This window comes from Bactrocera tryoni, chromosome 2 (genome assembly GCF_016617805.1).
Source record: "Bactrocera tryoni isolate S06 chromosome 2, CSIRO_BtryS06_freeze2, whole genome shotgun sequence".
NCBI classification, from domain to species: domain Eukaryota; kingdom Metazoa; phylum Arthropoda; class Insecta; order Diptera; family Tephritidae; genus Bactrocera; species Bactrocera tryoni.
The window spans coordinates 24,061,002-24,075,186 of record NC_052500.1 but is presented as its reverse complement, the minus strand read 5'-3'; the positions used below and the strand labels follow the sequence as shown (position 1 = coordinate 24,075,186).

General features: G+C 38.8%; 1 protein-coding gene across 4 annotated transcripts in view; it reads right to left on the bottom strand.

Annotated features, from left to right (window-relative positions):
• Window positions 1-14,185, bottom strand: part of LOC120767613 (CUGBP Elav-like family member 2) — a 216,205-nt gene that overhangs the window by 105,970 nt on the left and 96,050 nt on the right. For all 4 annotated transcript variants that reach the window (XM_040093766.1, XM_040093767.1, XM_040093768.1 and 1 more), the window contains exon 3: window positions 4,439-4,521. In XM_040093766.1, coding sequence (XP_039949700.1) covers window positions 4,439-4,521 — 83 coding nt within the window. The remainder of the gene's footprint in view (window positions 1-4,438; window positions 4,522-14,185) is intronic.

The window sequence follows — 14,185 nt, the reverse complement described above, 5'->3', positions numbered from 1 at the left end:
TTCCAAGTTATAAATTTAAAATATATAATTTTAAGGTAACATATTTCGACAACGCACACACACGCCGACTATGTGTGACACCTTTAAATTATAGCTGTTAATTGGCGTATGCCACCCGAAGCATACCTGCGGCGACGCCACGCATACACAGCGCTGGGTCATTTGCAGCACGATAACATGCTATAAATACCGAATTTTTGCCATACGAAGTCATCAGCGTAAAAATACCGTTGTACGCACAGGCGAACAATGTAAAATCCACAACGGATTACTGGCGTACGCATTCTTCAACACTAAACCCAGCGACCTCAATTGACGGACCGCTATTCATTGCGCCAAGCGCCTCGGCCATGCATACATTAAATATTAAAGAGTGAATATATTTTTATAACGTGACACGTTGCCATCAGTTTCACTGCGCGCTGCCCTACGCCGGCCTGCTAAAACAAAGCCTGCCACAGCCAACCCACCTCACTTCAGCGCGGGATTTTTTCAGCTCGCAAACTCCGTTCATGATATGTTGGCATATGCATAAAGTGCTGGGTGGACCAGGGCGTTTGCGAAATTCGGTAAAATGTATGGGGTTGGTCGCGTCAATAAATCAACGCGTAGACTTTGCCACATTGCAAATATGTATTTACCTCTTGCCAGCGAACAACCACCAACCAACAGCTAGTCCACAAAATGACCGTTTTCGAAACTAAATGCAAACGTTAGCATTTCCCGTCCTTTATTTCGCCATTTTCGCCTGGGATTTTTAAGTTTATTTTAATTAGACAACGTTAAAAATGTGAAAATTACGCTAATTTTGCGAGCGTAATAGAGCGAGAAGCGAGGAGCGTGAAGCGAAAGTTCCAAATAAATTGGGTGTATTGCAATTAGGGCAGCAGAGACTGGTTTTGAAAAATTTCACAACTACATAAGCGTGAATTGTATAGCCTTAAACAAAAAAAAAAGGGAAAAGGCGAGCTCAAATGAGTTTGTGCTTTTCATGAAAATGGCACGCTCTTGATTTGTAGTCATGAAAAAAGGTATTTAAGAACACTACTTACAGTACTAGAAATGTCTAATAAGTCCAAAACAAAGAATAAATTTAGTTAAAGAGCTAACGTTTCTAACAGCGCTTCCCAAATTCGTCCATATAAATCGTTTTTCTTGGTTGACAATGAAGCTACGGAAGCAAAATTAACTTATAGTTTATATACAGTTCAGCGCCGAACCAAAATCGTCTGGCTGTCTCAAGCATGTTTAACAATTAGTACACAATGGCTATTCTTCCAGTAGTAGCTTTCGAAGAGCTGACTGTTTCAGTGACGTAATCTTGTATGCAACAGATAAAAGCTGCCTGAGCTAGCAGGAAATTTAAAAGATTTTTCCTTTCTATACTATGCAGACGAAGACCCGCAAGGATTATAGAACGGATAGCAGCGAACTGCTGGCCTGTAAAAGTAATAGTGGGAGAGTACAACCTGAACATAAATCAAACTCTCTTGAGACTTGTCCTAGAGATACTGGTGGGTATATTGCATATTCTGGAAACTTTTCAAGAATATATCAAAATCTCAACCGATTAACATTTCTTCCGAAACATAGTGATAAAAAGTTCGAACATGTGTTTCTTCACTAGACATCTAAAGTCTCTGACTTCTCAAACTTGACTTACTTATTCGCTAGTAACTAGATGGTATGTAGAGACGAGAGACCACAATAGATCACAGTTTCTTGTGCAGTTCTCAATTATCTATAAACTTACAATATTTAACTGTTTATTTAGTGGTGTTAAATGAGTGGGATTCACTGACCATGTAAAGAATTGCACCTAGTTTATACTTATATTTGGTATATCGGGGTCAGTTCTGGATAAGTAGGAGTTTGACTACTGTACTGACAACAACTGGAATGTTTTACGTAGGTACCTGCTGACGTCAGCCTTACCCCACGGTACTCAAAAGTAAAATAACTACAAAGCAGGAGTCACTCTAGATTCTCACACCGTACTCTTCATTTGCTATGCATGATGGTTTAACTGCAAGTACGCTATTCGCTGAGAGTGAGCCGGTGAAGGTGTTAAGGACTTCACTGTGAACGGCGCTCAAAGCGTGTCTAAGGTTTATTGCATCCGTAATCTGGTCGTCGTATTGTTCATTTTCGTCGGCGTAATCGAGTAATAATGACTTCTTGATGTTCACAGGAGGCGAAAACATCCCTGCAGAAACTGCTTGGAGAGGAGTACATTGTGTTCCTTAACTGGTAACATGTAGACCTCAATGTGAAGTTGTGCGACAGGAGACATCAAGAGGTATCCCGTAATATACGGAGTGCAGTAGTCTGAAGCAGTCTGAAGCTTTTTCTCCAGTCGCCAGTTTCTCTGCATGTCGCTAAAATCACCTATGTAAATATGCCTATGGCAAAGGCCTTCAGAATAAAATTAATTTCGATAAACAAGCTGAGTCTTTTTCTCTCAAGAACTTTGCGAAAATCTTAGAATCTCAGCTCTTAGTTTCATGATCCTTCATCAGTATAGTTCGCACTTATTTTGCTGTGATTGCTAGACCCAAGTAGAGTTACTTTTGTTTATAGCCTTTTTTTGAGAGATCACTCCTGAGTTGTGTTAAGCTGTCATATTATTTTTGTTCATTACTGTTTGGCATTTCATGATGAAAAGACTTATGCCTGAACAACGTTTCCATATCGTTCACCTTTATTACTTAATTCATGTTTTACGCTCAATTTATGCTCAACATAATCGACCTACTGAGCGTTTTGTTCGCAACATCATCATCCACCTTGAGACCCAGCATTCATTATTGGATAATATTTTACCGAATAGATCACATCTAGCACGCAGTGAAGAAGTTCCAAGAAGATCCGACTTTTTCGAGCCAAGTTGTGTTCAGCTATGAGGCCAATTTTTGGTTCAAGGTATGCAAACAAGCAAAATTGTCCCATTCGGAACGAAGAGTAAAATGAAGAGACTCAAGTGCTGCTATTTCACCCAGAAAAACAACGGTTTGATGTGGTTTGTGAGCCGGTGGAATCAGCTAAAGACGACCGTTATCACGTCATGATAACCGACTACTTTATGCCCGAAATTGAAGCTCGTGATCGAGACGGCATTTGGTTTCAACAAAACGGCGCCACTTCACACGCATCGCAGCATCAATCAATGGATTTATTTAGTGAACACTTCGGTGAACAGATAATTTCACATTTTAGGCCGGTCTGTTGGCCACAAGATCGTTTGAAGTCACACCGTTAGACTTTTTTCTTTGGGATATATAAAGTTTAAAGTCTATGCGGACAATCCCGCTACGATTCAGGCCTTGGCGCAAAACATCACGTGTGTCATGCGCCAGTTACCAGTCAAAATGCTCGAACGAGTCATCGAAAATTGAACTCAATGAATGGACCATCTGAGACGTAGCCGCGGTCAACATTTGAAAGATATAATCTACAAAAAATAAATGCCAAAGAATGTTCTTTCGAATGATAATAAACATTCCCCATTAAATTTGAGGTTTCTGTGTTTTTTCCTTGAAAAAGTAGGGAACATCAATACGGATCATCCTATAAAGTTTTCAAAATAAGACTTGAGGAAATGGTTTTTTCATATCATTTTTTCGTTTATAAGATTATTGTTCTAATATTTGCCGATCGAACCCAAGTCCTTGTATGACAAACTTTTTATACTCTGATACCCTGTTCATTAAGTTTGTGACGAATTTTGTAACACCCAGAAGGAAGCGTCGGAGACCCTATAAAGTATATATATAAATGATCAGTATGTTGAGCTGAGTCTGTATACTATATATGAACTAGTCCATCAGTTTTTAAGATATCGTTTTGAAATTTTGCAAACGTCATTTTCTCTTCAAGAAGCTGCTCATTTGTCGGCACTGCCGATATCGGACCACTATAACATATAGCTGCCATACAAACTGAACGATCGGAATCAAGTTCTTGTATGGAAAGCTTTCAAATTTGACAATGTATCTTCACAAAAGTTGGCACAGGTTATTTTTTAGGGCAACAATGTAATCTCCGATGAAATTGTTCAGATCAGTTGACTATACCATATAGCTGTCATACAAATGACCTGCCTAAAACCAGGCTTTGTTTGGCAAGAATAATTGTCCATCACAACGAGGCAATCTCTGAAGAAATTATACAGATCGGAGCACTATTGCATATAGCTACCATACAAACTGGCCGATCCAATTGATCTTGTATGGTCACTTCTTTACTTAAGGGTATGCTAGCTTCAACCAAAGTTAATGTTTTTTCTAGTCTTCATTCCTAAATATAATTAGCGTATTAAAAAGGCGCTTAAATTTGATTTATAGCAACAATGCTTAGGCACACAGAAGATAAACTCAGCGGATAAGTGTAATAAATGACATAAAATATGGCGTATTCATTTTAAGTTTTATGAACTTACCCCATTTAAGGTTTTCACATTGTGCAGGGCATCTTGAGCTTTTAAGGCAGCGCGACGAGTATAAAATGTCACGAAACAGCAACCTGAAAAGCAGAGAAAAAAGCAAAGGCAAAACATGAATGACAGTGAAAGGGTGATGTAGAATTTTTTTTTTTAAATTTTATATAGTTAGGTGCTTGTTTATATACTTTCTTATATATAAGCGGCATAGACTAGGTTTATGCCAGGGAAATATACTTTTAATAATAAAAAACTAAAAAATATTAGTTGGAAACATGGCTGTACTAAATTAAATGCTTATCGCCACGACAACCTTGCGTTGGTTTGTGGTTGATCATTTAACTGGCAGCTGGCAGTCGGCGGCAGTTAGGTGTCGGTCGCCGTTGCCAGGGGAGGCTATTAAGAGTTTCCCAACGGGGGGAGGGAGACTGTCGGTCGGTCGGTCGAGGCAAATTAACCGCAGAAGTGTGGCCACAAAACACAAATAAAACTACGAAATAGCAAAGGTAGGAAGAAAAAAATTTAAATTTTATGAGCTTAAGCGGATTTGGGAGCACATAAAATTTGCATGGCATTGCGGTCTACTACTGTCCGTTAGTCAGCTTGTCAGTTAGTCAGCCAGACTAAAGGGAAATATTAATGTTAATTGCTTAATTTAAGGTTTAGCTCGGCCAGTAATGAAGTGGCATGCCAACTGCTTTCGTGCGCACGAGGCGTTAGACGCGGGCATTGCACGATTTTCACTTTAGATCTTAAATGCAACACGCATTAAATACAGTTATAACTATGTATAATATATGCAGCTAACTTTTTAAATAACAGCATTTTCCAAAGTTGTCAACTATTTTCACTTTATTAAAGCGCAGCGCTTTGCCTGCATATATGTATGTATGTATGTGTGACATTTGTGTTTGTGTGCATGCAATTTTCTTGTGTGTGCGACGATAAAAAATTGAATTTCAGTTTGTCGAAACCGCAAAACTGCGTGATTTGACTTTTTGCTCCCTTGTCATTCAATTTCATTTGGTGTTGCTATTTTTACTTTATACAATTCTGGCTTTTTATGCCATGCACCGCTGCTTTTTTTCCTCTCGCCGAATGCATATTTTGCGCTGGCACATGATTCATTTCCGCATACAAAGGCACAAACGCACGAACACACCAACACATGCACACACACACACATGTATACACAGAAACACACATATATACATATCTGGCAACACACACAAATACTCGATATTCTAACCGCATAAATTCGCTTGCACCAACACACGAAATTGCACTGACGGGAGTAAAATCTATTTCCGGTTTTGCGATTTTTCTTTCCGCTGCACAAACACAGACGCGCTGGGAAATGCATGCAAACGCTGTGGTGGTGTATGAAAATTGCATGTTTTTGCACGAAAAAATCGCAAAATATTTTTCCATACACAAACAGGGCTATGTACCTACATATATATTGATATATAAAGTACATATACATTAGGGTGTTTTTTTTTTGAACTTTTTCAATCCCGTCACGAAATTTCTTTGGAAACAACCTGAAAATTTTAGCCCTTAATATTAGCATTAAAAACTGGACCAAGGCCTGTAAAAATTTTCCATAGAAAATACACTATAATCGTGAGTTTTTATCTTTAAATTCCTTCAGATCAGAGCTATTTTATGGCATCGCTTTGACTTTAGACGTATATTTCTCAGAATTGTTCACTCTACAAAAGTGCCCAGTACAACGAAGTCGTAACTCACACCAGCGAGGTAGTATGGGGCTCTAAACCCAAGTTTTCCAAGAATTTCGCATTTTGTTGCATATATCTCGTAAATGACAAGAGCTATAGAAAAAATGTACATGAAAAATTTGTAGGAAATTTTATTTGCTATAAAAATGGTTCGAGGTCAAAATCGCTATCATTAATACTTCTCGAGATATTCGACTTTTTAAGTAGGGCTAAATAGAAATTTTATAGATGGTATGTATTAAAAAATCTATGGAAATTGCATACAATGACGTGTCAAGGTTGCCTCTAATATTTTAGAAAGTAAGACCTACTCTTGTAAAACCCCCAAGGTGAGCAAGTGACTGATGCCCAGAGCATACTGAAATTATGAAGGGAACCATCCAATCTGCTGAATGACAGTGGAAACTTAACACCAGGAGATGGTGAACTTGATTCCCCAATCGATGACGTGCCATTGCCCGACCATGAAGAAGTTCGAATGGCAATTGGTCGTTTGAAGAACCACAAAGCGGCGGGGGCCGGTGGATAGCTGGCCGAGCTATTCAAATACATAATATAGTTCAGTGAATCAAGAGACAACGGCTACGCTGGCTAAGCTCTGAAAGTATTCGACGCAGTACCCACCGAGGAAAGCAGAGGAAGAGGAAGACCTCAAATCCAATGGAAATATCAGCCGGAGAAGGACCTGGCTACACTTGGAATCTCCAATTGGCGCCAACCAACGAAAAAGAAGAACGACTTTTGCGCATAAGCGGTGTATCCGCCAATAAGGGAGAAGAAGACCTATCCAACCACTGATTATAAGATGAGTGTACTCTGCCCTATCGACAAGCAGGGAGATTCCGCAGTTTCGTAAATTATCGCGGAGTCAAGCTTCTTAATATTGTATACAAGGTTCTTTTGAGTGCGCTATGAGAAGGACTGAAGCTCACTGTAAATATTCTGATTTGGCCTTATCACTGTGACTCTAAATTTTACAAATCCATTAGAGAACAGATTTTCTTAATGCGTCAAGTCCTTTTGGTCGATTTCAGAGCAGCTGGCGGCAGCATGGACAGGTGTGGCCTGTTCGTCACCACATCTAAATTAGATAACCCTGAGAAACTCATACGGTTATGCAGAATGACAGTAAGCACAAACATCAGCTCCCTCAAAATCGGAATGGACCTCATCGAGTAATTCAATACAAGATCAAGTTTTGGATAGGGTGATTCCCTCTCGTGCGTCTTCTTCAATACACTATAATGCTGTAGAAAAGATACGCGCCGCTAAACTGAAACGCATTGGTACTGTCTAATATTAAACTACATTGCTTTTAGGATACGCAGATGATATTGACAACGTAGGCCTCTCAACAGAGCCATCAATGAAGCATTTTCCACCCTAAAAAAACTGTAAAAGAGTTTGGTCTTGTGGTAAACGAAGGCAAGACAAAATCCCTGGAGACCACATATAAAGGCTCCTCTCACCTTGGAAGCTACGTTATCGTTAGATTGACTTAAATTTGATGTTTAGATATTCTAAACATCGCACTTGCACAGCTTTATGCAGTCTTTTGTGATGCCATATAAATAGAACTCCTGTAATTCGAACTTAGAAATCAGTAAAGTGCCTTGTGTTCATTAAAAATTTGCTCAGGGGTTTAAGTTCTATTCCCACCAGTTCGGTGGAACCTCTCTGAGATTGTGAGCTTCCAAGTGTTTAAGGTTTGATCTTACAAACGTGGAACAATTTAGAAGAAAGTATTGAGAGAAGTATCAGACCTATCCACGGCTGTGGTTAAGCGCGTTGGCAGTAGAGTTCTCCTTTTTCTTAAATCCAGTTAAGTAGCCGCGATTCGATTTCCATTTCTTTAGGTTGGGTTAGTCCGGTAAACTAAAGAGACACGCATAGACCAGTTTTAGTCCCTTGCGATACCAAAAAGAGTTCCGTTATGAAGCCAATGAGGATTAATCATACTTTAGGAGGAGTCTCCGAATACTTAAAGCCCTACCAAAACAAGGTAAGTGCACAAGAGATGATTCATTGTTTCACTGATAACTTGCTCATACTTTTCATCGGTCAGCCCCCTTTTTCAGGTGGGTGCACCATCAGAGTGTGCCCAACAAGTTTTTCAATCCTGATCCTAAAGTCGCAATTTTGTTTTAAAACTTAGGAATTATTAAGCTCTTATTCTATTTATAGTAATTTCCATTTTTTCATGATTAAAAAAAGAAATGATTTTTAAGTCAGAACCTTCTCCAGCTGTACGACAAAAATAATTCCTTTAAAAAAAATTTTCTTTTTTCCTTCATATGGCAACCACCCAATCAGCTTATTTTCGTTCCACTGTGTCATATCGCACGAAATTAAATAATTTTCCCGGAACAATGTACAATGTAGGCATGTCTATATGTTGCACATACATACGGACATAATCAGATAATTTTTTTATTCGATGGTTGAATGCGGTTGCATTTTTGCAAAATAAAAAACTTCGTGGTTTTCATGGTGCTAAGTTTTTGTTGTTGTTGGTATTTTTAATATCGAGAAATATGTTGCAGGTAAATTCGTAAACAATTTAATTTTTTATGTGGTTCGAATTGGTGGGCAAACTGTGACATGCTATCATACAATTAATCGAAACGCTCTTCAGCGATCGATAGTGAAATCAATGAAATCGTTGCATTTTTATGCTGTGCGATTTTAAGCGAAACTATATACACTATATAGGAAATATTTTAAATATTCAGCTTATAATTACAAGTTACAAATATTGGATTCCATTTATGCTATGTCCAAAGCTTACTTTTGGAGTATTTCATATTAATCACCAACCTATTGAAATAACTGAATATGAACGGTAGCCCGCCTACGTTTGATGTTTATTACAGGGAAATGCATGAATTGTTAGGAAAAGAGACAAAAATGTGAATACAAGAGGATGTACGGTGATCTTCAAGAAATTTTTATGTTGTGAGCTTTTGAAACATCTATGGATAGTTCCATTTCGGAGTCGACAGAACAGGAAATGCAATTTTTGATATGAACAAGTATCTTCCAGAAATATTGTATGTTTAGAGGTCTCACGCGGTTACTAAGAAATATCTAGTAGTAGGTTGGTAAGTAGAGATAATCCAAATGTTCATCATTCCGTTTTTATATGCGTTATTACTGAGCTAAAGAGGCAAAATGACATGAAACTTTGGGCAAGATCTTTGCCATTAGGTTGGTTGCTTTTTGTGCTCACTCTTAACAAAAAGTGGAACCCGACGCTGATTAAACAAAATCTAAGGCAGTTTATGTGCTGTTTCGTGACAGCCTGCAAAACATGGATCGACTGGTGCACAACAAGGACCGTGGAACTGTCGAAACAGTGGACTTCACTAGCGAACTTGCTCCGAAGTATTGGCATTAACGGAAGTGACCATCGTTTTCTGTGGTTCACAAGCTATAATCGACAGGGACTACCTCTAGAAGTTCAAACGATCTACAAAGATCTAAAATGACGAAATTTTGGGAATCATTGTTCTCATTCAATGTCTAGTTAAAAAAAAAGTTACCCCTTTTAACGAAGGAAAAAGTACACTCGCTTACAACTCAGTTATCGCTAGGGTCAAATTGATTGCTTGAAGCTATGAACTGCTGTCTCATTCACCGTAACTATCAGATTTTACACCATGCGACTTCTTTTAATATCCCGTATAGGCTACTTTAGGTTTGCCACGAAGTTTTTAACAGCCGTGACGAGCTCAGTCGATTAACATCGTCCGGTCTTTATCCGTCTGTCTGTCTCTATATATGCGAACAAGTCCCTCAGTTTGATACTACTAGATCAGAAATTTTGCACTCGTCCTTTACTCTACAAGAAGCCGATATCGGACCACTATGGCATATAACGAGTGATCCCTTTAGATGTACTTTTTTCAGTAGCCTTTTTTTGACAGATCGCGCGTGAGTCGTGTCCAGCTGTCACGTTATTTTCGTTCAGTAATGTTTGGCATTTCATAGCAAGGCTTACGCTTGAACAACGTTTACAAATCATTCAGCATCATAGCGAAAATTCGCGTTCTGTTAAGAATGTGTTTCGCGTGCTACGGTCAATTTATGCTCAACATAATCGCCCTACTGAGCATACTATTCGCAAGACCATCACCCATTTTGAGACCAAGCATTCATTTTTGGATAATATTCGATCGAATACGAGTAAACCACGTACAGCACACAGAGAAGAAATATAGTAGCTGAACAGGAGAGTGTAACCGAAAACCTTGGAGAGTCAATTCAGCAAACTCGGACTTACTTATGGAACGACTTGGCGCAAGATCTTAAGTTGAAAGTGTCCACAATACAGGTTGTGCTAGTACTGAAGCCGCACGACCTTCCCAAGCAACATCGCTTCGCTCTGTGGGCTCTTTAAAAGTACCAACGGTTTCGAGCCTAATTTTGCTCAGCGATGAGGCCTATTTTTGGCTCAATGGGTATGTAAACAAGCAAAAATTTCCATATTTGAAACGAAGATCAACATGAAGGGATGCAAAAGCTGTCATTACATCCAGAAAAAATAAAGGTGTAATATGGTTTGTGGGCCGGTGGAATCATCGTTCCATATTTCTTCAAAAATGATGCCGGTGAGAACGTAGGTTTAGGATCAAAGTACCTATCTTTAAATGTACATATGTACATAATAAAATAATGTTATTTTAGTAAGGGTGATGTCTTAATTAGAGTTGCTCTTGGCCGTGATTGACTGGAACAACGTCAGCAGTATTATAACGAACATTAAGTTAATTAAACGATTTGCTTAAGCAAGTTGTTTTTATAGACTAATATACATATCTTACAGTTGAAATATCACAAACTACATGTATATTTATTTATGTTTACCGCAATAAATCGCCGCTGACATTGAAGGAATTATTATGCCAAATCTGGTTTGCCATAGGTAAGAGCTTACAATTCTTGCAAAATTCATTGAAATGGCCAATAAAACAAAATAAGATGTTTAAATATGTATTTAGTACACACACACACACAAATACATATTTGCTCAAAAATGAACTTAGCAGTGGAATGGCATAAATATGGAGAGAGTGAAGTAGTAAGAGACACGAAGCTGCTTGCGACAGGAAATAAAGTCTTACAACAGTTGGACCGGACCAGTCACGTTCGCTCTGCAAACTTAATCTGTAAGACGCAGCCGAAGGCAACAAATAGTCGAAATCCTGCCCAAAAGCACACAGGCACACCCGCACTCACACACATACAAGCACATGTGATTTTGTGGTGTAAATGCGCTGCAATTGTGTGCGGCTGAATGCGCCACACCACGTGCCGGAAATGAATTAATCGAACATAAATAAATCAACGTCCTTAAGTTTCGCACAGATTACTTTGGCAGCAGCAACGTCAGTGGACCAATGCAAAACATACAAACAAACGCACAAATCCTGACCAAAGCCAGAGCCAACAGATGAAAATAGTTTTAGTTTCAGCCTTGGATTTAGCCACAGACAGTATGCAAACATAACTGTTGGTGAGTTATATGGTTGTCTATATGTAACATATATACTTGCATAAACATATGTATGTTTGTATTTGCTCATGTGTGCAGTCGGCATAATGTAGTTGGTGTGAAAAAGCGAGCAGCACATTGAGCGGAAAATAATTTCCATAGATAAGTCACCAAAAATATCGACTTCCGGCAAACGCCAGTTGACATCAATGTCTTGTGGCATGCGCAGCGCAACGACAACAACAACAACAGCTACACTACCTTAACGGCAGAAAACTGCGTTATTGAAGTATATACGTATTTGTTGTTGTTGCAGCAGGTTCTCATATATAAAATACATATGTATATTCTTAGGCTAAGCATACCACTATACTTGCATATAAGTCTGGCGCACATAGAGCGGTTTGTACGGCAGCAAATATTTGTTAAATGTACACTTTCGTGTGAAATAATGGCAGCGTGGAATTATTTTTTGGGCAATAATAGTGGAATAAATCGGGTCGTCACAATTTTTTTTTGATGTTCAATATATTATTGTTACCTTTTCATTAACAATTTGACTAACTTGAACCAATATTTTCATAATACCTGGACTCAGGAAAGTTGTTGAACCGATATCACTCATATTTGGTATGGCGTTATTCTTTATTGGGCACCACTGTGACACCTATTTCAGAAAGATATGCTACACGCGGATCGATATATAGCGGGGAAAGTCAATCAAGAGGAAGAAAATCCTTCGTTTGGAACTCATTTCGTCCATCAGTTTCATCAAACTATAATCAAGCCATTCTAAACCATTACACTCGACTCAAGGGTCGATGAAGGTTGCAGAAATGTGTATGTTATCGTAAGGACGGCAGGATACCTGAACTTCGACTTAGGTCAACGCTATTTGTAATGTAATCCAGGTCGACTTCGAGTTGATGCATCTTGGGTAACGCTAAATGACCTGCGGCCTTCACGGTATTTCAACTCCTATACCCGACCTCAGCTTTTGAATTGAATTGTGAGTTGAATTAGCTCTTCTAGGATTTTTATAGAACCCTGGGCTGGTTGTTGCGGCATTCAGCCGCCTGAGAATGATGGAGGGATCAGATATGACTAATGGTTTATGAGGAGGACTAATTTTTTAGAACTTTTGTAAAACTCTGAGCTGGTGGATACGGGATTCACCAACCTGGGTATGATGGAGTGACATCGATCAGAAATGACAGTCGCAATCGTCCCATCCCGTTAAAAGCCTTGCACTTTTCTGAGAACGGTCCTCACATCGTCGTAATGTTGGCGGGGAAGGTGTATGTTGAGACAACTCCTTCTTTGCGCTGGTCGACTCTAAAAGTATAGTCTCAGCATAATCTTATAATCTTTGCGCCAATCCTCACCTTGGCCTCGATACTTGCACAACCTTATGACCATTAAAGGCGACTAAATTTTCTGAGGACGGATGGCGGCTCAGAGTGTGGATCTAATCAGCAAAGTAATACAAACGATGACAAAAGGAGACGATGAGAAATAAAGAAGATCAAAACCGATGCTCAGATCTGTCTTTTAGGCCGACGAAAACGTCACCTTCTAAAAACAGCGAAAGGACCGCTAGCCCAGTCGTAGGTAGTTCGAACTTAGACTCGTCGGTAGTTATAATGCTTTCCATGAATGTGGTATCGAAATTCGCACGATCAAACATGTCCAAAGAGACCTGTTTACGATACTCTTTTTGCGAAAATTCAGCTTTGTCGTTACGAGACGATCATTAATTCCCAAAACATCAACCAAAATCATTCGAACAGACTCGCCACAGATGTCGAGCTCTCTTGCCATTTCTCTACAACATGCCTGACGATTTTAAACAACAAAAAATGTCTTGGAAAAATCAATATTCTTATCAGTTGAAGAGGTCGAAGGTTGTCCGTGCAGCCCCGAATCATTCTAAACTGAATTAAAAATTTCAAGTGTATTAGAAAATCGGTGGCATAATGTTCTGATTAAATCGCCATACGGATTTATCCTCCTTGAGATATCCTTGAATAAGTCAATAATTAACTTAAGATCGTTTTTATATGTTGTATTACTTAGAAATTAAGAATTTAAATCAAAAAACAGAAACAAAATAATATTTGAGTTCATAAAATATCTGTCGAACGTAGCTTGACGCCGAAACAGTTCACATAGCTTTAATTGACTACAATTTTATTAACCGTGAATGTATTTACATATGTATGTTCATACATATACTATGTACATATACATATTTGCATATCCATACATATACTCGGTTCGTTTTGGATTACATTAGAACCGCTTTGGTGTTTTCTTCGGTTTCTGTAAGTCAAAGTTTAGTAGTTCAGTAGTGAAATCAGGTTTCGACTGCTTCCGTGGCGGTGACATGCATGCGGCGAAAGACACAAAAAAGCGTACAGCGATGGGTAAACGTTGGAAAAAGTGAAGCAGAAAACTGTCCCAAGGATATGCGACGAATTGATATGCTAAAATAAATTGAAATTTTATGCA